Source organism: Ochotona princeps, chromosome 16, assembly GCF_030435755.1.
Source record: "Ochotona princeps isolate mOchPri1 chromosome 16, mOchPri1.hap1, whole genome shotgun sequence".
In the NCBI taxonomy this organism is placed as follows: Eukaryota; Metazoa; Chordata; class Mammalia; order Lagomorpha; family Ochotonidae; genus Ochotona; species Ochotona princeps.
This window is the reverse complement of record NC_080847.1, coordinates 31,020,869-31,045,067: the sequence shown is the minus strand read 5'-3', so window position 1 is coordinate 31,045,067 and position 24,199 is coordinate 31,020,869. Positions and strand designations below refer to the sequence as shown.

Sequence of the window (24,199 nt, the reverse complement as noted above, 5' to 3'; positions counted from 1 at the left end):
GGAAGTAGTTAAGAACAGATGACGGCGTCCCTTTTCCCTAAAAGCAGCTGGGGTCCATTTCTGTGTTTGGAAATGTAGGAGCTAGATGGGATAATGGGCAGTTAGGGTCCCCGGTTCCTGGTAAAACTGTCTTGTGTACATGTAACAATGTTAGTGTTATGAGATTCTTGAATGTTTGTATTTTCAACAATACTTGTACATTGTTAAATATGTCTTTTTGAATTTCACCAGTCAGCTACTCCCCAATATACCATCATATATGTGTCACTCCAGTAAAAGTCCACAATGTTTTGGCCAGAGTGATAAAAATCAATCAATACCTCCAGGGACAATGGTCTAGTGCCTTCCTAAATTTCACCAGTTAGCCACCAGTATAATTAAAGTAAATGAGACCCGAGTTCTACCCATGTCAGGAGAAGTTATTCTAAATGGCATTAAATTGGCAGCTTGCATGTTCAAGGAATGGAGCAGGATTATGGCCTTAGAAACCTCGATGGTTGCTGCACTAGTAGTTGCCATGCTCTTCCTGTATTGCATACACAAACAGCAAGCCTGGGAGCAAGTTGTCATTGGACAAGCCGTGATGGCACTGGCTGTGGAAAATCCTAGCGCTCAAGTTTGGCTGAGCATGATGTGTTAATAGGTGATCAGAGACGGATAAGATCTGACGGGACTCTCCAAGTGATAACCCCCCACATCATGCCATGCGGCTCCAGTCTTCAAAGAGGCTTGTCTAATATAATGGGGCACAGCCTTTGCCAGATAAGTGTTTAGCCAATGACGGGCACCTTTCTGATACCCCATCAACCTAAGACAGGGAGCCCTGGATGACTGGCAGGGCTGCCCAGAGACGGGTAAGAGCTGAGGGTCCCTCAGAATGAACCTAAGACAGGCAGCGCTTATCTTGCTTCACAAACCTTTCTCTTTTCGCCGCTTTCATTGATATATAGAAAAAAGGGGGAGATGTCAGGAGCCGTGCACTATAGCCACACTGAAGCCATTTTGAATATAGACTTATGGGACAGTGGAAACCCCCGGTTGGCTAGATGCTTGGGAAAGAAGTTATGAAACTAATCACACGCTTAGCTTCAATTGTTCCTAGCAACTGTTTCAGAATGTGATTGATGCTGTACTTACCAACATCTTGTTACTGATTACCTATGCTATTGTCGATATGTTGGTTACTATTGTTGATATGGTGGCTGCTCAAGAACAATCGGTCTTGAGACCATGGCTTGCGTCCCAGCTTCTCTTTCCCTGAGCCTTAGTTACTGAAGAATATAAAAACCCTCAGTTGAAATCAATAAACTGACAGCTTGATCAGACCTACTGTCTTGCTGTCCATTCTTTGTGTCTCTTGTCCCTTCATTCTCTCCTAGGTGGCTGCGACCCCGTTGACTGTCCTGCTGGACAGGACAGTTCTCAATACAAACAAAAGCTGACTGGGCTGAGGGAGATGTTGACTACTCTAATCGGACCATTACACTTTACATACATGCACTGAAGTATCATACTGTGCCCCACAAATACGGCAGGTGTTCAGAAAGTTCAGAGGAAATGCGTATGAAACACTACACACGAGGTTCAAACCACTGGGACAACATAAAGTTATCTTTTACTTCCATTTCTCCATAAACTTTTTAAAGACGTCCTCATATGTATTAAGAAAGGAGTACCTCAGTGTGTGGTGTGCGTATACAGAAGGTTAAGCCATTTGGGATGCCGCATCTCACACAGGGCCGGTTCAAATGGCGGCTGCACCACTTCTCATCTAGGTCCCTGCTAGTCCATGCGGGAAGCAGCAGGTGGAGCTTCAAGCATGTGAGCCCTGCCACCTGTGCAGGAGGCCTGGCTGGAACTCCTCATGGAAGATCCTCTCACTATCACTCTGCCTTTAAAACAAATAAATGTTAAAAAAAAAAAAGGGGGGGGGGGAGAAAGATGGGGGGAACTAAAAATTAAAATAAAGGAGGTTATTAGCAAACTTGAATGTTAATCATTAAGCTGGTATATCAAATACATAAGCATTTAGTATAAGTCAACTATGAACAGTTACGATTTAACACCAGAAAAATTAAGAATTCAAATATATTTCACTAACTTCATTAGAACAAAAAGGTTACACCACACTACTTAATCTACTTAGTTTCAATATTAAGGTTTATTTTTTTTTTCAGAGTGAGATTAAGTAACAATTTAAATAATTATCAGGATGTATAAATGAACATCCCTTCAGGTAAAACATTACCGCTTAAAAGTGGCTAGCTAAGAAACATTTTGCACATAATAAATATATTTTATGTTTAGGTTAACAGGCACCATCTTGAGAGCACAAAAGTTGTTTTAACCAATAAATAAATTACATTCAAGAAAACAGGTTTTTATATCCGAAATATTATATATTCTTAAATGTTTTTTCTTCATATAGCACCCAAACTTCCAAATGTTCCAGAAAGCACAACCTCAAATATAACTCACCATAAGTCACAAAAATAAAAGTCAGAAAAAAATCAAGTTAAGACAAAATTTACAGTTTATATTCTTAATTTCCCATTCAATAAAATATCAATTGCCGATATAATGTAAAAGTAAATGAACTGTATATATGGCATCCATTAGTGCTGGAAATCTGAAATATATATATATTTAAAGTCACCATTTCTGACAGTATTTAAAATATTGCATCTCTGGTGGCAAACCTGAAAACTATTCAACATTTGCTTCCCTAGGTCTCATACTTCCACAAACCACCCTACGCTTCTTTGTGTGTGTGTCTGTGTGTATGGCATATAGCACACACACATATATAAACAAACTACACTTACTATATTCCAAACACAAAACACTGACAGTGCTCCTTGGTAAACAAGGAAATCCCCAAACAGTCCAAGCCTACAGCTTTGCTCCCAAAGTGTAAATGACAGAGGGAAAAAAGAATCAGTAACCCTTATAGATGCAGTCAGAATGCTCCTGAGAGTCCGTAAGTGTTTGAGAATTTGCTGATGTAATCCTGAAGAAACTTTCAACAGATTTCGCAGACAAGTATCAGAGAATAAGTCTTTGATTGATAATTTTCCTATTTATTTCTGCCAAGGCGACTGAAAACACGAAAGCCTTCTCATCAGAGAGGTTAGCATAGATGTCAATTTCTTTTTCCTGTTTCTCTGTTAAAAGAAAAATGGAAAGTTTAACATAAAGCATTAGATGTAGTATTTCTTTTCAAAAACTGAGCTTTCAAGTGTTTCCTTGAATGAAAATATTACACGTACATTGTAAAAATATTTAATTACAGAGTACTATGCTGTTAAGAATGTTTTTAAAAGTACACAAGAGGCAGTGAGATGAAAATTAAATGGAGTTTATATACAACCCTATAAAGTCTAGTAGCTATGTAATTCCCAAAAGAATTTTAAGCATTTCTCTTCCCTAGTATGCGACTTCTCAGTCTTAATCAAAATGAGTTTTTCAACCTAAGAGATGCTCGCTTCTGAACAACAGTGATAATTTTATGACTGTATCAACACTACCTAAACTTTACTACACGAATATGACTGACATTCATTTTTACTTTTTCTTCCTCCACATTATAAATATAACCCAAATTCAGTCTAAAAAAAACTTGAAAAATCAGGAAAAAGGAACATAGAAGCACCTAGTATATGTCTGTGAACCAGCTAAAATCACAATTAACATGCTGGTAGGTACTCTTTCTTTAGCCTCTACTATGATTCTGCTCCTTCCCTCTGGTTCCCACTCTACAAACGCTTTTTTTTTTTAGTTGTTCCTTTTGTTTTCACAAAAACAAATCTATCTCCAAATCAGTTCTATAGAATGTCACTTTTGGCTTTAGGCATGACTTACTCACTTCCCATCATGGAAAATTAGGATTTTACTGTTTGACAGCTCTTGCTCCAAAACAGATACTGCTCATTCTTTCATCCTCTGAAAGTTTAAACCACAATTTCAGCAACATCAATTTTCCATGTTTATGACTATTACATGAGTGACCTCACTTGTCCTGCACATTATTCCCCCTGAAGTGATTTTCTTTATTTGCTTGGTTTTCATTTCTAATTCAAACTGTTCCAATTCTGTAAGTCTTCCTTTGGGATGTTTATGCATACTAGGTATTTTATAAATTTCATCTTCTTGAAGAAATTTCTCCAAGTCTTCTGACTTGCTCCAATCTGGAACGGCTGTTTGCTAAGCCTACTGCCCAGTTATCATCTTAGGAGGCTTCTTCAGCATCCCTGGACAATCTCTCTCTCAAGCTGGATCCTCTGGTCCTAGAGTCCAGGATACTGCTTCATTTTGGTGCCATGTAACATGCAAAAGCTTCCTGGCAAAAGGGAGTGTGAAAAGCAAATTTTCTGATACCCTGAATGTCACAAAAAATGTTTAGTCTCTCATTAATTCATAATTTGGCTGAGTAAAAATATGTAGGTTTCCCTTAAAATCATAAAGGCATTAAATTGCCTTATGACTATTGGCGCCACTGTTGAGAAAAACTAATATCTTTTTAATACTTATTTTCCAAATCATTGCTAAAATTATGTACATTGCTAAAATTATGCAAATTTTATTTGAATGTCAACTACAGTTAAGCATGTGCCGTTTGTTTTTCTTACTCAGGTTTTGTAATTTGATGGAATGTTTTTATCACAATTTAATAAATGTTTGCTTTATTTAATAAAAAAAATTATGTACAGTGAAATGCACAGAAATTTGAATTGGATAAGTTTTGACATATGTATATATATTCCCATGTAACCCACACCATCACGAAAATTTTCATCACTCCAGAAATTCATCCTTTTCCAGTTAACCCTCTATTCCCTCACCAGTTAACTACCTGTTCTATTACTACAACTTCATTTTCTCTATTCAACTTAATCCAAATGGTATCTCTTTCATCCAGTATTTTTGAAAAGCACTGATGTTGGTTACCAGTAGTATGTTCCTTGATGAGCAGTATTCACTGGATGTTTCAGTATTAGTTTGAATTATTTCTTGAATTTCTTTGAATTATTTTTCAACTAAAAACCAAATAATTTCCTTTATATGCTTTGGTATTTCTATTTTTAACCATCCATAGAGCTAGGAATTTCGTGTAGCCTTTTACTATGGAAACTATATTCGTTAGGTTTGGGAAAATTTGTTAGATTATTTCATTTCCTTCTCCATCTTTCAGGCTCTTTTTTGCAAATCTCAAATATTTACAGATGTTAGACCTTACACTGGTTTTCTAAATTTCTGATATTTTCTGTTCTTTCTTTTTTTTTTTTTTTCATCTCATTTCCTACTATTATACTTGTTGGAACCTTTTTTCAATTTTATCTTTAAGTTGTCTATACCTGACAGAGTTCCCATCTGCTACTTCATCCCCGACATGCCTGCAATGGCCAGGGAACACAATGTAGGTCCCCCAAAGGGCGGCAGGAATTCTACCACTAAGGCCACACTGCTGCCTCCCGGCGTCCTCATCAGCAGGCTACTCCAGAATGGAACCCAAATACTTAGAAATAGGAAACAGGTCTCTCAACTACTAGGTTAAATGCCCAGTTCATTAAAGTTCATTTTTCAGGTCCTTTTTGTTCTCTACAATTTTCTTTTAAGTATCATTTTATTCTTTTTTCATGACTATAGTATCTTCTTTTGCTAAAGATATTGATACTTTTCATCATTTCATTCTCTCAGCAAAAATTTTGTTTTTTCAAGTTTCTGTCTTTCCTCTCCTGTTGAGTTGGTTTCAGCTTTTCACATTAAGTGCTTTCTTCTGGATTTATTAGTAATTCTTGGTGCATGCGCATATTTAGGATGACGAAAAAAGCTGTTTAGAGGCATGTACACATATGTGGAGCATGACTACAGTCACCAGATCAGCATGACCTGACTAAGCCATTTCTCTAAAATCACTATTTTATGTCAGTTCTTTTCTCTTGGGCTCTTCAGATTCCCCAGAGAAGATATTTCCAGATTCTTCTTGCCTGAAAGATATAAAGTCTAACTGAAGAACTCAGTATTTATCATGTTAAATTTTTATCTAGTCTTCCTGATCTAGTAGGTTTCTCTGCCAATTCCTGATGTTCTTTAAATCAAAGATAATTTTCCTCTTATCCAATTCAACTAATAAGAACAGATACCATGATACTACACTTGATCTTAGCCAAAAGGCCGAGAAGCGATCTCTTACGCAATTCAAAAAATAAATTTGGAAAAAGGGAGATTTCCATACTTCCAGATCTTTTCCAAAACACAAAACAATTATTAAAAGGCTTAAAATGATTATTTTGTACACACACTGTTAGGTTTTCCTTAATTCTTGTGTTAAAGAAGCTAAAACTTATTCAAGTGTCCTAACAGCAGATAATCACTCAAAATTAAACTAGTAACTACTTAAGACTAGGAAGTATATACAAATTGAATATACATATTTCAAAGGTTTAATATTTCTATCCATACTGTATTTGGAGAAGAATGGCCTACCATATTAAGAATTAGCAAATGACAGCCCATCACCAGTTTTTATAGAGCTGAAACGGAACACAATCATGCCGTTTCAGTATACAATACTTCTGGCTACTATCCAGCTACAGCGACAGAGCTGAGTAGCTGTGACAGATCTCACAACCACAAAGCTAAAATATCTAACATGTGGCTCTTCACAGGAAAAGTCTGCTGAAAACCTGGTGTACGTTTAAAAAATCTAGTTTATACTACAAAATTGGCATTGAGCAACTTCCTAATATCTCTATCAAAAGCAAATCAAAAGTACATCTTACTGTAGAAACAATTTCTAAAAATCCTTCTATAGTAAACTAAACACACCAGAAAAATACTTAGAGTCAAACAAACACTTATTTTTTCCAGTGAAGTTGTTCAAGACTGTATAGATAATATTCCAGCACAAGCATATAAACTTCTTTCCCCTAAAACTGAAAAACTATCATTATCTGTTTTCCCATCTCTTACCACTAGAAGTATTCCTTCTCTATTCTTCTGGTTATATTACCTCAACTTCAACTGAATAGAATGTTCTGATTTCAGGCCAAGCAGTATTTCTCTTCTTCTATTAACTTAAAAAAAAAAACAGCTATGCTTCTAAAATAGTCTTTAATATTGATTTTCTGCTCATCCAATTGTTAAAGCAAAATATTCAAATTCAGCAAATAACTCAAAAACCTCAAAATCTCTAAAAAAAAAAAAGTATAATAAACAGGGGAAACAAAAGTAACATCACCCAAGGATTTAAACAGCACCTAAGTATAGTAGCCTTCAGAGAAATACAGTCAAATATAAACCTTATTCCTTTATGAACACAATATAAGATACTTTCAAGTTTGATAAAAGCCAAGTAAAGGTAAACCAGTGTTATTTTGCCTAACAGTAGTAACTTCACTCATTTAAAAGCACATAAAAACACAGAGAATTGGTAAATAGGTAAAAATTCTCAGTGTCTAAAACAGCAGACATTTACATTTACACAGAAGGCACATGAATACTAAAACTAAATACCTCAGAAAATAAAGCATAACTTACAATGTAACAAAATATAAAAGCATTTCATAAAAGATAAAATCATTTTGTCTTGAAAGTTAAATATTTAAATGATATGGGCACAGAGAAGTGAGGTTAAAATATTAAAAAGACATTCATAGGCATAGAGAAGTTCATTACTACTGTTACATATATGAAATTTCCACAGTAAGTTTTTAAGATGCATAAATGAAAAAGAGCTGAGTTTTAGTTAATGTCTAAAACAAAGTTATTGGTAAGACACGCTAACAATCAGAAGAGCTTTTAAGTAGAAACAAATACAATTCAGCTCAATAAACTTCACTTAGCTATGTAAAAAATGTCTCAAAACAGGGAGCACACAAATCTCCCTTTGATCAACTTAAAAATTCCTCCTGGGACAGGCAATAGCCTAGCAGTCAGGACACTACAGGGAACTGTGACAGCCCTCAGCAGAGTGCCCGCGTGGAGTCCCAGCTCCTCTCCCAATTCCAGGCTGCTGCTTTTGTGCACCCTGGATGGAAGGAGGTGATGGCTCGAGTACTCGGGTCCCTGTTGCAGACATGGAAGACCTGGATTCAGTGCCATGCTCCCCCATGGGCTACTTCGGTTATCCCAGGAGTGAGCCAGTCAATGGGAAGCCTCTGCCTTTCTGTGCCTCTCAAAACACAAAACAAAATAAAAAGTTGTAAGAAAAACATTTTAAATAACATATTTCTAAAACTCCTGTGTAAGTTTAAAATGTCATAATAGGATTCAGACATATCTTTAAAAAAAAATACAATCATTTTAGGAGGCTTTCCAATTGAGGATGTCACATATAACTTATTAATTTACCTAATTTAAGCTTTTAGGTTTCAAACAAGAATTACATTCCTGGTGGTTTTTTTTTTTTTTTTAATAAGCATCTACCACAGAGGACACACTTCCAAACTGAAATATGAATTGTGTGGAGCTCAATGACTCCATACTACCTAATTATGATTTCAGGTCAATTTAATCCTTGGGGGAAAAAGCTGCTTGAATTTATTCATACTTGGATTTATTCATACCTCTTTCTTCCTCATGTTTTTTGGCAGATGCACTTTTTGGTCTTCCTCTTCCTCGTCTGATATGATCTGAATGGCTGTTACTTCGAGACCTCTTTCTGTTTTCTAAATCTTTATTTACTGTAGAATTTATCTTCTCTCTCCTAACTCTCTCTGTTCGCCTCCTCTTGGCCTCATGCTTGTTTTCTGTGTGGATGAACAAAAGTGATATATTTTAGGGCTAAGCAAGAACTGTTTGTCCACTCATACACTTCTTGTCACTTTCTAAACATCACTGTAGTGCCTGACATACTTTACAAAACTAGGACCATAAACACAAATGTCCCCCACGCCCATACTGCAAAAGAAGAATTTCAATAGAATTCAGATCTACATACCATGTCAGGCAGGAGGAATCTTAGAGGAAAAAATAAGTTTCTTTATTTGGGAGTTTTAAATTTAGGCCTTGTAAATCCCAATAATCCACAAACATCTTTCTGCCTTTTTCCTCCTCTCTGTTTCCAACCAAAAATCATGTAGAATTAGGAAAAAAATTTTTGTTCATTCTTTTTTTCCTATCTGTATTACAAACTGAAATACTTCAAATACTCAGAAGCAAAATGAGCTTAGCCATATATATATATATTTTTAAAGATTTATTCATTTTATTACAGCCAGATATACACAGAGGAGGAGAGACAGAGAGGAAGATCTTCCATCCATTCTATGATTCACTCCCAAAGTGAGCCGCAACGGCCGATGCGCGCCGATCCGAAGCTGGGAACCTGGAACCTCTTCCGGGTCTCCCATGAGGGTGCAGGGTCCCAATGCATTGGGCCATCCTCAACTGCTTTCCCAGGCCACAAGCAGGGAGCTGGATGGGAAGTGGAGCTGCCGGGATTAGAACCGGCACCCATATGGGATCCCGGCGCGTTTGGGGCGAGGACTTTAGCTGCTCGGCCACACCGCCGGGCCCGTTAGCCATATATATTAAGGTTACAATAATATTAAACAACTTCCACTAAAAATAATAAAACACTTAGGGAAGTGAGTTTTCGCTCCAGCTCCAGATGAGCTAATCTGTGACATAACAGCATGTCATTCTATAAATGGAATAGTAATACAAGAACTTAACCAATATTGTGATTTAATCCATTTGTAGTCTTTGACAGGGATTCTGACTCAGCCTAGATCTCCAGCGTGCGTGGCAGGGACTCCACACTTAAGTCATCCACTGCTGCCACCCGGGCTGTGGTTAACAGGCAGCAGGACTGAGCCTCTGGCTCCTGGCTTCAGCCTAGTCCAGCCGCGGCTATTTGGGGTAGTTAGGGGGAGTGAATCAGTAAACAGAAGCATCTCTCAGTCTCTTTCTCAGCCTTTCAAATAAACATTGGACAATTTAAGGCAAACTGTGTAGTTTCTCTTCAGAAGGCCTTTCATTTGCTTTTTCCTCATTGGTTTTCTACTAGTTTATTTGAAAAGCAGAGTGACAGAGACAGAGGGAACAAGAAAGACTGATTTTCCTTCCGCTGGTTCACTCTCCATTCAGGGCTGAGAACAGTCCAAGCCACGAGCCGAGTTTTTCATCCTGGTCTCCCACACACGTGCCAGGGGCACAGAGCCCCTGCCAGCAGTCAAACCAGCACTGCAACACGGGATGCTGGCATCTGCAGAGAGCAGCTGGCCACAGTAAAATTTCTTAGCAAAGAGTACAAATCCCCATTAAGATCTGACGTTTGCTCCTCACTCCAACGCTTTTTTTTTCCCACATGGCTCTCTACCTTGTTCTCTCTATTCCAGACACGATGCTCCTTAATAAAATAAGTCCCTCCATCTGCTATCCTTCTGCCAACGGTTCTTCTCCCAAGGTTCTTCCTTTGATGGTCTTTTTCCTTTAGCTATCAGTTTATAGGTCACTTTTTTTTTAAGATTTATTTATTTTATTACAAAGTCAGATATACAGAGAGGAGGAGAGACAGAGAGGAAGATCTTCCGTCCAATGTTTCACTCCCCAAGTGAGCCGCAACGGGCCGGTGCGCGCCGATCCGAAGCCAGGAACCAGGAACCAGGAACCTCTTCCAGGTCTCCCATGCGGGTGCAGGGTCCCAATGCATTGGGCCGTCCTCAACTGCCTTCCCAGGCCACAAGCAGGGAGCTGGATGGGAAGTGGAGCTGCCGGGATTAGAACCGGTGCCCATATGGGATCCCGGGACGTTCAAGGCGAGGACTTTAACTGCTAGGCCGCGCCGCCGGGCCCTATGGGTCACTCTTAATCCAAATTACTTCCTGTAATCTAGTACTACTAGATTTGGTATTTACTTATAGGCCAAATATGTTTCCACTATGGGAATTATAAGTTCTATAAAAATCATGGCTGTATCATTTCAGAAATCAGAACAATTAGGTACGGTTGGCAAATGAATAAAAACAGACTGAGCACATGTGTTAGTTTAATACCCCAAATCTCACTGAAATGAGAAGAATCATGGGAAAGGGGATAACTGAAAAAGAAAAGTAAATTTAGTGTTGGAAACGAGGAAAAGGTACTTATTAATGATCCAAAAATTACCAATTTCAGTAACTGGAAGCTATTGGTTCAGATTAAGAAATCAGAATAGCGAGCATGTAGCACAGCAGTGAAATCTCCTGTTGGGACACACAAATCCCAAATCAGAGTCCCTGGTTCGAGTCCAGGCTCCTCCATTTCCAATTCAGCTACCAGCAAAGACCAGGGTGTGTGTCTTGGCATCAGAAATCATGGTACATGTTGTGCCACCTCCTATGTTGACTCCTGTGTAGGGGGGAGAGCAGGTCCAGGCACACACAAATGATAGGCTGGCCAAATCCTGAGAACCAGGAAAGGCCCTTGGATGCTGCTTCAAAGGATAGAAAAAGGCTGGCGATTTCTGGGAGTGGTGAGGATGATGATGCAAGGGGCACAGCCACTTGCACCAGCCTCACTTTCTATGGCTTTTGAGATGGATCCACTGGACGAGACAAGGAGAGATTTCTGAACCTGGGACGTGCAGGGTCTAAGCCCCTGATCAGTAGGAAGTAGCTACAGAAGATGAGATGAATCTGTATCTTTCAGCAACTCAAGAACAGAAGTCTGAAATCTCTGATGAGAAGCTGAAAAGGGACAGGCAGGTAGCAAGCTTACACTCACGAACTGGAAGCCATACCTTTCCTCTCCCTCCCTATATATTGGTCTGCTTACCTGTCAATGATATAACCTCTTCCCCAGAATGTACTCCCCCCTCACCTGCCACTGGAGGGTGGCATCATGTAACCACTCTCCTCCCCAGGCTCATAAGAACGCAGGCAACAAGAAGGGGCACACTCTCTCTCCACAAGGACACAAGCTGAATGCAGAAACCTCTCTCTTCCACCTTTCCCCCTCCGCCCACTCTGACCCTGAATGTGTGTCTGTGATTTCCTCATCTTTCAAATAAACTTTACAAAAAGAAAAAAGGAAAACTTACAGAGATAACCTTATGGTGTAGCAGGTTCAGCTGTCTCCTGCAACGCCTCCATACTACAAGGGTGCAGCTCAAGTAAGGAATGACAGGTAAACAGAAAGTCCTGCCTGATGTCAGATGCCTTGCAGGAATTAAAACAGTTCTGCCTTACTGAGCCTGTGAGTAAGAGACTGTTTTTTATCATTAGAAATGGCTTCTGTGAACAGGTGAGCCTGAATTGACAGGAGGAATGAGAAATGATAAGATCATGGGGACTAATATTCTTGACAGACGGAAATACCAAATAGAAAAGTTCTGAGGCTGAGAAAAGTTTTAGATATTTTAGTACCAGTGAGTGTGAGATGAGCCTGGTTTCTTGGCAATACCAAAGGCCCTTAGTGGGCCCCCACCCCACAAGACCCCAGCCTCTAGTGCCTGGCAAGGCACAGTGGTGTGCCACAGGTGAAATCTGCCTAAAGCTGATAAAGCGTGGCCTGACACGCTGCTTGCAGATTGGTGTAGTGGCACACCACTGGTGTGGGGCACCCAGGACCCCAGCCTTGGGCATCTGCTCTAGCACTGAGGCATGCAGCAAGCACAGCCTGCCTGGGACCCAGGAGGCCTTGGCCAGCCTGTTCCTAGATCAATGCATTGTCATGCCACGACTGCTGCATGCTCCATAACTTTTTCTTAGAATAAATGTACCTATTAAATAGATTCAATTTGTCCACATTAATAGGAAATCAACAAATTCAAGCAAAATCATTTTTTAAAGATTCTTAAAAAATTATAAAAAATAACCAGTACATTTAAAATTATATTCATATTAAACCAAGTTATCTTTTTCCATTGGCATCAGTTTATACACACACACAAACAAAAAAATACATGAAGATTTGCAAGTTTTGCTAGCAGTGTGAAAGAAGAAACTCAAATGCCCATCAATGGATTTGGCGTTGCCTCCTGCAACACAGGCATCCCATGACTGACTGTTCCACTTGCAATCCAGCTCCCTGCTAACGGCCTGAGCAGAGCAACAGAGGACAAGTCGGGGGGGTTAGGTCGCTGCTATCCACAGGGGAGACTTCAATGAAGTTCCTGCTTTTGGCACAGCTAAACCCTGGCCATTGTGGTCATTTGGGGAGTGAACCAGTAGATGAAAGGTCTCTGCCCAGCCTCTCACTCTCTCTTTGTAACTCTCACTTTCAAATAAATAGATCTTTTATAAAAATGTTGATCAACAGGTAAAATGGATAAACAAACAGGACATACATACTCAAAAAACACCACTAAGCAATAAAACGGACTGGACTCACTGATTCACACAAAAGCAAGGAGCCATCTTAATTAACTATGTCCAGTAAGAAAGCAGAGAAGTATATACACTATATGATTCTATTTATATGAAGAGTGACAGAAAGATCAGTGGCTCATGGGATGAGGATAGCGAGAAGGAATCATGAAGGGAATTAGAAAAGTTTAGGGAGTGATAAATGTCCATAAAACTGGTTGCGGTGATTGGTGTGTACAAATACCAAAACTCTATCAAACTCTATACTTTAAACACATCTTGCAACATGTCAATTATTACTGAAGCTATTGTTAAGAAATATTTGTAAATTACATCAAGTCTTGTACAAGACCTTCAATGATTCACCACTCTTTAGAAACTTAACCATTATTCTGAAGTACTTAACATTTAAATGGAATAAACACAAAACCAATTAATAAGCTAATTCACAATAGTTAATAAAAACAAAAGACACTCAGTACATTTTAATTTTTAACATCAACCAAAAATGTAAATGGTAAAAAAGTTAGTTTGAATGTCTACATCAAAAAGCTTAAAATGTGTTAAACTTTGACCATTACCTGTAGAAGGTGGGGATTTCTCTGAATGTTTAGCATTTAAAAGTTTTCTGCTGATAAATATGTAACCACAGGGACATGATTTACATGCAACAGGAACCTGTAAAAAAAAAAATACAAAAATTATATTACTATCTTTTTACTATTACACTTCTGTGTTTATGTAACATCTCTGAAACTATTTAAAGTAGGAATCACAACTTTTTAAATGACATTACCTCCTAGTTGCTAGCGTTGTGGAAGTCGGTGAAGCCACAACTAAACACAACAGCATCCCATAGTGAAATGCCAGTTTGAGTCCTAGCTACTGCATTCCCAATCCAGCTTCTTTGCTAATTTGCTTGGGAAGGCAAGAGAAAATGGCCCAAAAATGTCGGCCCTTGCCACCCAAATGAGTCACCCCAAAAGTGTTCCTGGCTCCTAATTTCAGTCTGGCCCAAATCTGGCTGTTGTGACCATTTAGGGGCATGAATCAGACAGAACTCATTCAAACTCTCCGTCCCTCTCTCTTTCTGTATGCATCTATGACTCAGCTGCTCTTTCCAATAAATGTTGTAAAAACTCTTATTCCTTTCTGAGCCAGGTTGCTGCACCTGTCGGCATGCAAAGGGCTGGGGTGGGCCTGGGCTGGGCAGGGGGAGCTAGAGATCTTCCTACATGCAAGAACTGCAGTGGGAGTAAACCAGACGGAGCACCAATACAACCAGCACCACAGGCCTCCCCGATCAGACTACACCATTACCAGTACGCACTGGGCCAGGCCACAGCACCCGCTGTTGGGGGAGGCCCACAAAGGCTTTTGCTGTCAGCAAGCAGCACACCCTCTCATGTCAGAACAGCCTCAGACATGTTAGGATCTCCAACTTCTGGGACCAGAACACAAGGATATGTGGTATGGCCTTAGCGCACAGGTTGCAAAGAAGCCATACTTCCTCTCACCTGGCTCTGAGGCGGAGTCATGAAACCACTCGCCTTCCCAAGACCATCAGATTGGTAACATGGAGGTATGGTCTCTCATGAACACAGAATGGAAGGTAGAAACATTTCCCCCTCTTATATACTTCCCCTCACAATCCTCTACACCTCTACCATAGGCCCTGTGTACCTGTAAATCACCTCAGCTTTAAAAAAATAACTTCCTATAAAAGTGGAAAAAAATACCTCTTTACTTCAATTATCTGAGATGGATATCATTTAATGTTCATATTCACCTTATCCTAAGAGCTTAACAATACCAGAAATACCACACTGTATCAATGTCATAACAGAAAGGCATGATAAATATGTACAGATGTGAATGACCAACGTCACAGGAAGCTAGACTGAAGACAGACCTGCGAGTGAAAAAGGCACTCACCAGCAGAACACAGAAAGGAATGAGCAGAGTTCGAGTTTTAAAACACACAGCAAGAGAGCAGTGGGTGAGCACACAGCAGGAGAGCCGACTTTGGCAGCAACACAGGTCCCAATCTGGAGGCACACATCTCACACAGACTGTCACTGACTAGACTAGGGGCTTTCACATCACTGGTGACTTCCTGATTGCTGGGAATTCCTACCAGGAGCTTCCTCACTGCCAGGGCTCCAGGTGTCTAACAACCAATAAAGAACCAGAACATCATCAGAATCAGAGCAGAAGTGCAGCAAGGGTTATAGGTAGCATCTTCTAAAATGTTATTTTCATAGCAGTTGATAATGAAATGGAAGAGTGGCTACTAAGAATTCAGAAAGTAATCCCAGCATAAGACTGTAAGCGCCCAATGGCTCTAGTGAGAGCAGAAATGAAGAAAGCATAGATCTGCCATATGCTTCCAAATTAGGAAAAACAAGGCTCAGGCCAGAAGATCTGCTGCAAACAGAGCGGGAAGAACTAAAAATAGCGTAAGGTTCTCGGATGAGAAGGAAAAATGCCAATGACCACCAACAAAAAACAACAGTTTACAGCAACCACTTCGAGCGGCAAAAGTATAAACAAGAGAAAATGCAGTGCTTATATAAGGACGCTAAACTCAACTCCAGGGAGGCCTGTGGACAAACGTCCTTCATACTTGTTTCCAAATCTACAAAGCATTTATGGTTTCCTTCTGTACTTAACCCTATACATATTTCTTAGTCAAACGCTATTGAAAGAAAAAAATCACTGGAAAACATCGTGTATATTTTTCTAACAACTGTTTCACTAATAAGATGAATAATAATTCTTTGAATCAAGACACATTCACCAAAAATCAGGAATTAATCAACAAAATGCATTTTCAGAATACTAATAATCAGAAAATTATATTTCCCTTTGTAAGATGAATTCTATCTGCTAGCTTTTCCGATGTGTTAAAAGTGCTGTTATAAAATCTTTCCATCCACGTACGTACAGAATGTTTCATAATCTATAATATATTTATTTAATTAAGTTAAACTGAAATTTTGGCATGATTTTTTCCTTGCCTAAGATACTGAACAAAGAATGACTAAATTATACTTAAAGAACGTTAACAGTGAATCTTAAAACAATAATCAAACTCCAGGTATGTGTAACAACATCCTCTATTAAGACTGATGAGTGAAATCCTTTTAACACATGACGAAAAATGTACATTTTTTCTAGCAGCGGAAAAAAACAGCCAAAAATAGATATGTCATTTTTTGAAATTTCACATCTTCATATGTCTCAAGTTCAAAGGTACTGACTCATTTCCTTTACACAGCTCATTAACGACATCCACAGTAAATTGTTTTAAAATTAATGCTACCCCCCCCAAAAAAAAAAACCACAGAAGTATGTTCTCTCATTCACTAGTTCTTTGCTAATCAGCAAGCATTTTTTCCCAGCTACTAGAGATCAATAAAATTGAATTCAGATCTCTTTTACACAAGAAATCCCTATCAACACAGAATAGGGCAGTTATGTGAGAAATGCACATTTGGCTTTGGGAGTCACAAACACTAATTCATAGTTTGATTTCCATCCTTTAATGGCAGTGTTTTATGACATGCCTGAGGTAATTTAAAATGGAAAGTCCCATCCCCCACCATCCCTGCTCCCGCCCCCAGCCAACAAAGTAAACCTTAGCTCCAGCTCCTTAGCTTAGAAAATAGGCTAGATTAGAATTGGTCATTAGCACTGCAGGCTAATTTTGTATACTACCTATTTCATAGTACACATTTTAAACAAGAAACTTCACATTTTTAACAAATACCCTAAACTTCCTTTAAATTTCAACTGATAATATCAAAGATAACAGTAATGGAAATGCTGACCCTTCACTTTCAGGATTTTAAAATGGGAAAAAATACTGAGTTTACTAATGGTTTATCTATATCAATTCATTCCTGGAAAACTGTAGTTGCAGGTCGAATATGCTTCAAGTCCTAACGTGCCTGGGAAAGTACTGGAAGATGACTCAAGTGTCTGGGCCCCTGACACGTGGGAGAACCAGAAGTTTCTGGCTCTTGGTTCAGGCTAGTCCAGCCCTGGCTGTTAAAGCCATTTGGGGAGTGAACTAGTGCATGGAGATGTCTGTTCCTCTCTGTAATTCTTTCAAATAAGTAAATAGATAAATTGTTTTTGTTAAGTGTAGTTGGGTGGTGGTTGTTTCACAAGTAAGGGACAAAAGCTGTGGAGTCAGCACTGTGGCACAGTGGGTAAATGCACCACTTGCTGTGCCAGCATGGCATATGGGCGTTAGTCCTGATTGCTCTATTTCTTTTCTTCTTTCTTTTTAAGACTATTTTTATTAGAAAGGCAGACTGAAAGAGAGAAGGATAGAAATATCTTTCGTCCATTGGTTTACTCCCCAAGTGGTTGCGACAGGCAGAGCTGAACTGATCCAAAGTCAGGAGCCAGAAGCTTTTTTCAGGTCTCCTACACGGGCTGTTCTCGACTGCACGCCCAGGCCACAATCAGGAAGCCGGATGGGAAGCGGAGCAGCTGGGACAAGAACCAGAGCCCGTTTGCGAGCCTGGAACATGCAAGGGGAGGATTTAGCCACAGAGTCACTGCTCTATTTCTGATCCAGCTCACTACTTAATGTGCCAAGGGAAGCAGCAGAAGATGGTACAAATGAAAAAGCTGCCACAAAAACATTCCAAACCTGGTCATACATGTTTCACTGGCTTTTATCTGTATCTTTTATTTTTAAAGATTTATTTATTTGACAGGCAGAGTTACAAAGAGAAGAGAGATTTTCCATTCTCTGGTTCACTTTGCAAATGGCCACAACAGCCATGGTTGGACCAGACCAAAGCCAGAAGCCAGGCACTCCAGCTGGGACTCCCACATAGGTGCAGCAGCCCAAGGATTTAGGCCATCTTCTGTGGATTTCCAGGTGCCTTGGCAGGAAACCTGATCAGCAGTGGAGCAGCCAGGGCACCCAAACGGGATGCTGTTGTTGCCAGGCAACAGCCTAACTGGCAATGCTAAAATGCAGCCCATTATTTGTATCTTTACAAATAAGAAACAGGGAGAGATACCAAGCAAGAGACAGATAAAGCCCCCATTCACTGATCTACTTCCAACACGCCTGCAGTGGTCGAGGGACTGAAGACGAGGGACTGAAGCCAAAGGACAAGAACTCAACCCAGGACCCTTGCCTGGGTAGCAGGAACCCAATGACCTGGGCCACCACTGTCACCGTCCAGGATGTGCACGAAGCAGGAATCCGGAGGCCGGAACCTGAGCCAGGCACTAGGACGTGCAATAAGAACATTTCAACTGCTTCATTGAAAGCTCAGCCCAGGATTTTTTAAAAACTCCAAAATGATCACATTACAGAGAACTCATTTACAATAGCTACTCCTTATCTGTGGTTTCACCTTCCAAGGTTTTAGTTTACCCACCGTCAACAAGGGTAAGTAAAATATTCTGAAAGAGACTATCTTCATGAAACTTTACTATATTGGTCTGTTTCATTACTGTTAATATCTATTTTTTATTTTTATGTATTTTTATTGTTAATATCTTTTTAAGTTTTTTTCAGTTTTCATTATACAGTTTCATGGACTCAGGGATTTACTACACCTAATTTTAAAATCAAACTTTAGCAACACCATGTGTATGAATAGGAAAAAATATAACATGGGAGTGGACACTTGGTGGATCCCTGCATCCCATGGCAGTCCCAGAGTGTGAGTTCCAGTTCCGTTGCTGATTCCAGTTTCCTACTAATTCACATCCTAGGATGCAGCAAAAGTGGCTCAGCCACCCAGAGCTCCAGGGAACATTTGGGGAGTGAACCAGCAGAGGGAGATCCTTTTCTCTCGAGCTCTACTTTCCAAAAAACTGAAGTAAAACAACAACAACAACAACAATAATACTAGGGAGCAGGCAGGCATAGTTACAGCAATCATGTTCACTATCTGGGAGGAATGCACTCTAGCATCTATACCAGGTGCCTGACTGGAATCCTGGCTACTCTGCTTCCAATCCAGCTTCCTGCTAATCTGCATCCCTGGGAAGCAGCAGATGGCTCAGTTGTATTGTTGCAGTGACCCAACCACTGGAACATCTCTCTCTCTCTCTCTCCCTCTCTCTCTCTCTCTCAGTGTTCAACTCTGCCTTTCAAATACACACACACACACACACACACACACAAGTAGTATATATAGTGATCATTGCTATCAAAGACAGGTATCTACTAGTGGTCTTGGAATATATTCCCTAAAGATAGAAGGCACGGGGCTTGGCAGCATGGCCTAGTGGCTAAGCCTCGCCTTGATCCCATATGGCCGCTGGTTCTAATCCCAGCAGCTCCACTTCCTCTCTATCTCTCCTCCTCTCAGTATATCTGACTTTGTAATAAAAATAAAATAAATCTTTAAAAAAAAAAGATACAAGGCACAAGATAGGATTACTAAATATCCCTTACTACTAAGAGGATCAGTTGCCTGTAGCATACATGTTTGCCATGTAACATAAAAATTCTTACAAATGAAAATCTGCCATATTTTTTAAAAATACAACAGGAGTGCCCGGTGTAGTAGCCTAGTGGCTAAAGTCCTCACCTTGCACGTGCTGGGATCTCAAATGGGCACCAGTTCCTGTCCTCGTGGTCTGGCTTCCCATCCAGCTCCCTGCTGGTGGCCTGGGAAAGCAGTTGAGGACGGCCCAAAATCTCACGACCCTGCACCCGCATGGGAGACCTAGAAGACTCTTCGGACTCCTGGCTTCAGATTGGCTCAGCTCTGGCCGTTGTGGCCACTTGGGGAGTGAACTAGTAGATGGGAGATCTTCCTCTCTGACTCTCCTCCTCTCCATATATCTGACTTTCCAATAAAAATAAATCTTAAAAAAAATAATAAAAAAGGAAAGCAAATACATACATTAAAGAAACTGGCAACAATCCTGAAAGCTATTATACACAAAATTTTGATAGGCCAATAGATGTGAAATCCCTTGAAAATGAAAAACACTGTGATTTAGATGCTGTACAATATTTAAGATTTGTTTTACTTGAAAGGAAATTAACAGAGGGAAAGAGACATGGGTATCTTCTATTTACTGGTTTACTCCCCAAATGACCACAAGTGGGTCCAGCAAAAGCCAGGAGACTAAAACTTCATCAATGCCTCCCATGTGGACGCAACAGCCCCAAACGGGCCATTTCCCAATGCCTTACAGGCCCAGCAGCAGGAAAGCCGACAGAAGTGGAGGAGCTAGGATTAGACACAGAGCTCACACCGCATGCTTGGCTAGGTAGCATTCCGGGCAGTGGCTTAACGCACTGCACCACAGCGCTACTCCAAGAAGGATATTTTCAACAGAGGCATGCAAAACAATGCTACAAATCAGTCATCTTCCCACATGTCCCCTTGTTATGTCAAGCTTGTTATCTGCTGCTATTTCCAGACCTGGCTAAACTGCACACATAACATAGAAACACAGGACAGGTAAATCCAGTCAGCTAAGAAAATCTCAAACTTTACATTTTACATTTATATTCACAAACGCTACCTAAATCCATTTGCTGTTTGTCAAGAAACCTCAAACCATTGCCACATTCTAATACATTGTTTAGAAAATGGTTTTCTAGGTTATAATTTTTTTTTTGGCATATAACTTTAAGAAGCTTGTACCTTTATATAATTAGAAAGCTAAGGGCCAGACGCAGTAGCCTAGCAGCTAAAGTCCTCGCCCCGAACGCGCCGGGATTCCATATGGGCGCCAGTTCTAATCCCGGCAGCCCTACTTCCTATCCAGCTCCCTGCTTGTGGCCTGGGAAAGCAGTCGAGGAAGGCCCAAAGCCTTGGGACCCTGCACCTGTGGGGGAGACCTGGAGAAGTTCCTGGCTCCTGGCTTCAGATTGTCCCAGCTCCGGCTGTAGGGGTCACTTGGGGAGTGAATCATCGGACAGAACATCTTCCTCTCTGTCTCTCCTCTTCTCTGTATAACTGACTTTGCAACAAAAATAAATCTTTAAAAAAAAAAAAGAAAGGTAAAAGTAACCTATTATTTTCAATATTTATTTTTACTAAAGAAAATTGTCTCTGAAGAATTACCAAGTTTTAATTGTACATTCTCTTAAATATTTAGAATAAGGGACAAAGCAAATTATCTACTAGTGTGATATGCACTACACTGCATCCCCCAAATTTACATACTGAGGCCTACTGTGATGGCAATGGAGATGGGGCCTTTACAAGATACTTAGGTTTAAATAAGGTCATGGCACGGGGCCATCACGATGGGATTCCTGACTTCATGGTTTGACTTTTCTAATTTGGCTGCCCTCTCCACTACACGGAGACAGGGATGGCCATCTTCAAGCCCAGGGCACAAGCAGGCTGGCACCCTCATCTTCAAGCTCCTGAAAGGAAGAAAACGTTTGTTGTTCACGCCACTCAATCTATGATATTTTGGTATGGTACCAGAGCACATCAAGATACAGCTAATTTCATACAAAAGAATCCAAAAATGTATGTAAATGTCTGTGTATAACAAAAACCAACGTGACCTCTCCAAATAACCAAGCGTGTTTTGTTCAACAGTCTTAGGGACTCCTACAGTTTATCATCTTTAACCAGGATATTAAAAACAGGCTATTTTCCCCTAAAGGTTACTTCATGCCCAGTAAGACAAGGACAGGATTTGGCGTGTGCTCTACAGAAAGTGGAATGCGTATTGCATTCCATGTAAACCTAACACTTCTGTACAATATAGAATAAATGGATATGTTTAAACACTCAAATAACCTTTGTCTGCAAAGAGATGTGGAAGAGGATGTTTCAAAAAGTTCGTAGAAAATGGAAATGAAAGTAGCATTTTTTTTGATGCAAAAATGTCCAACAGAGTTTAACCAATGTGGTTTCATGGAAGACGAAAGCAATTATTTTGGGAAACATGGTTGTTTTTGTACTGAATACTATCAGAGTTCAATAAGCTGTTCTGATAAACCTTTCTCTGATCATTTTACCACTGCACATAATTGATATTGAATAAAACATGTTAACATGCCTTGTCACAAGACTTGATCTGCAAGACTGCTCCTTAAGGAGCACCTTAAAATCAGCGTATTAATGAGTCTCCAGCCATTTCAAATTACTCTAGATTTCAAAGAAATAGAGAATAGATGAGGGGGAGGGGGAGGAGGGAGAGGAAAAGAGAGAGAAAGAAGAGGGAGGGAAGGAGGAAAAAAAGAAAGAGCAAGTCATTTTGAAAAAATTCACTCAGTGGAAAAGGAAAAACACTCCCAGATCTGCATGTTGGCATGAGATGCAGGCCTTACGAATGGTTTTAATTGAGACACTTTTAACTCATCAAACCATAAGGCTTAGAAGAATGTCTATTATTCTAAAGAACGAGGCATGCTTAAACGTAGGAAATACTCAAATAAGGTTTTTCAAATTACAACTATACCACACATTCAGTGTAAAAAGAAGTCACTTAAAAGCCAGGATCCCACATATATTCATACATACATTATCGTATAATATTTTTTAAACACCTAAAAGGCTGACACATCAAATCTGCAACAGTGGATACCGCGAGGGGTGGGGGAGTAAAGAGCGCCCCAAAACGAAGGGATTTAACTGGGATATTATTCAGCAATGTTCCACCAAAAGGAATGTTAAGAGAAGCCTGCACGGTTACACAACACCAAAAATATAATTCATTTGGGGGAGGGGATCTCAATATTGGTCGAAACTTAAAAATCATTCCATTGGGGCCCCCCGTTTTTGTTTTTTTTCGTCACGTTCAAGCGTCCGCCCAGTCGCGGTGGGGAGTTTTGGGGAGCCGCAGTGCACAACTGAAACGGGAACAAAGCAACCTCGGGTGGCAGGAAGGGGGCTGCGGAGCCAGGGGCCTGGACACACCGAGCCGGGCACACTGGGCACTTTGGCTGGGTGCAAGGGGCTTCTTGGGCCGCCGTCCCCCCAACCCCCCGGTTCCCACCGCTGTCACCCGCAGGCGGAGAGGAGACTCCCAGAGGGTCCCGGCGCGCACTCATCACAAACCCACGCCCCCTCCGGCGGCCCCAGCCACAAAACCCAGGGACTCACCCGTCACTCACGGCCGCCCGTGGGCACCGAGCGGGCTGAGGGGCCCCGAGGGCTTCCCGCACCCTCGGCTCAGCCCCCGCCCCGGCTGCTCTCGGGCTCCCTCCCCAGGGCCTGCCCACCCGCTCGGCCGCCGGGACCCCGCCGAGACCGCTTCTCCTCAGCCAACGGCCGCCAAGCAACGGCCGCCCTGCCCGCCCGCCCGCCCGCGCGACTCGCTCCGCCGGCTCGCGCGCCCGGCCTCGGTGCCCACCTGTTGGTCGCACTCGGGGCATGATTTGGTGGCCATCTTCACTTTCTTGGCTCGAGTTGCAGACATGCTCCTCTCCCCCTGGACGGCAGCGGAGGTGGCGGCGGCGGCGGCGGCGGCGGTGGCGGTGGCGGCGGCTCGGGCTCCTCCCCTCGTCCCTCAGCGGCCCGGCCTCTGCCCGCCCCGTCTCCTTCCCCGTCACCGCCGGCCGGACTCGGGCTCCGGCGGGATCGCGCACGCGTGCGCGCACTCGCGCAAGGCCTGCGTGCCGAGGGGCGGGGCGCGGCGGTGGCCGGCGGCGGGCTGCGGGCCTGGAGCTCCTCACGCTCACGATGCGCGCTCCCCGCGGCGGCTGGCACCCCCACTGCCCGCCCGTCCTGGGGCTCCCCGGATCCTCTGGAGACGAGACGGCCTGGACTGCCCGGCGAGGCGATGGCCACGCCTTCTCTCGGTCTGGCGGGATGTGGGGGGGCGTGGCTTGAGCGGGACTGGACAGTACTGAGAATGCAGCTTGACACACTGGTAGGGATGAGCCTTAGTGCTGGGCACCTCCCTTCCCTGGCCTCTGAGAACGCCAGAGTCGAAGGGGG

The 24,199-nt window shown here is 41.4% G+C and overlaps 1 protein-coding gene and 1 pseudogene across 3 annotated transcripts; both read right to left on the bottom strand.

Annotated features, from left to right (window-relative positions):
• Positions 1-1,863: 1,863 nt before the first annotated feature.
• On the bottom strand, positions 1,864-23,868 carry C16H16orf87 (chromosome 16 C16orf87 homolog). 3 transcript variants are annotated; one of them, XR_009246814.1, is made up of 5 exons: positions 23,613-23,849; positions 13,874-13,970; positions 8,568-8,750; positions 2,946-3,164; positions 1,864-1,886 (listed from the first exon to the last, which is right to left on the bottom strand). XR_009246814.1 is itself a non-coding variant. In XM_058674532.1 (4 exons), the coding sequence occupies exons 1-4, from the start codon at positions 23,676-23,678 to the stop codon at positions 3,046-3,048; spliced, it is 465 nt and encodes a 154-aa protein (XP_058530515.1). In that variant the 5' UTR covers positions 23,679-23,849; the 3' UTR covers positions 2,138-3,045. The 3 variants fall into 3 exon arrangements, 2 of the variants coding, with proteins under 2 accessions (XP_058530515.1, XP_058530516.1); XM_058674532.1 differs by lacking the exon at positions 1,864-1,886 and having other exon boundaries at positions 2,138-3,164; XM_058674533.1 differs by lacking the exons at positions 1,864-1,886; positions 2,946-3,164 and adding an exon at positions 3,777-4,339 and having other exon boundaries at positions 23,613-23,868.
• Positions 6,061-6,186, bottom strand: LOC118757730 (U2 spliceosomal RNA; annotated as a pseudogene).
• Positions 23,869-24,199: the final 331 nt, after the last annotated feature.

What these genes read in the sequence shown, in the direction of transcription:
- C16H16orf87 (XM_058674532.1), bottom strand. Translation starts at nt 23,678, where the DNA reads ATGTCTGCAACTCGAGCCAAGAAAGTGAAGATGGCCACCAAATCATGC. An exon ending in GCCCCGAGTGCGACCAACAG is followed by an intron (nt 13,971 to 23,612) that starts GTGGGCACCGAG and finishes TTTTTTTTACAG; the next exon opens with GTTCCTGTTGCATGTAAATC. An exon ending in GAAATCCCCACCTTCTACAG is followed by an intron (nt 8,751 to 13,873) that starts GTAATGGTCAAA and finishes TCATCCACACAG; the next exon opens with AAAACAAGCATGAGGCCAAG.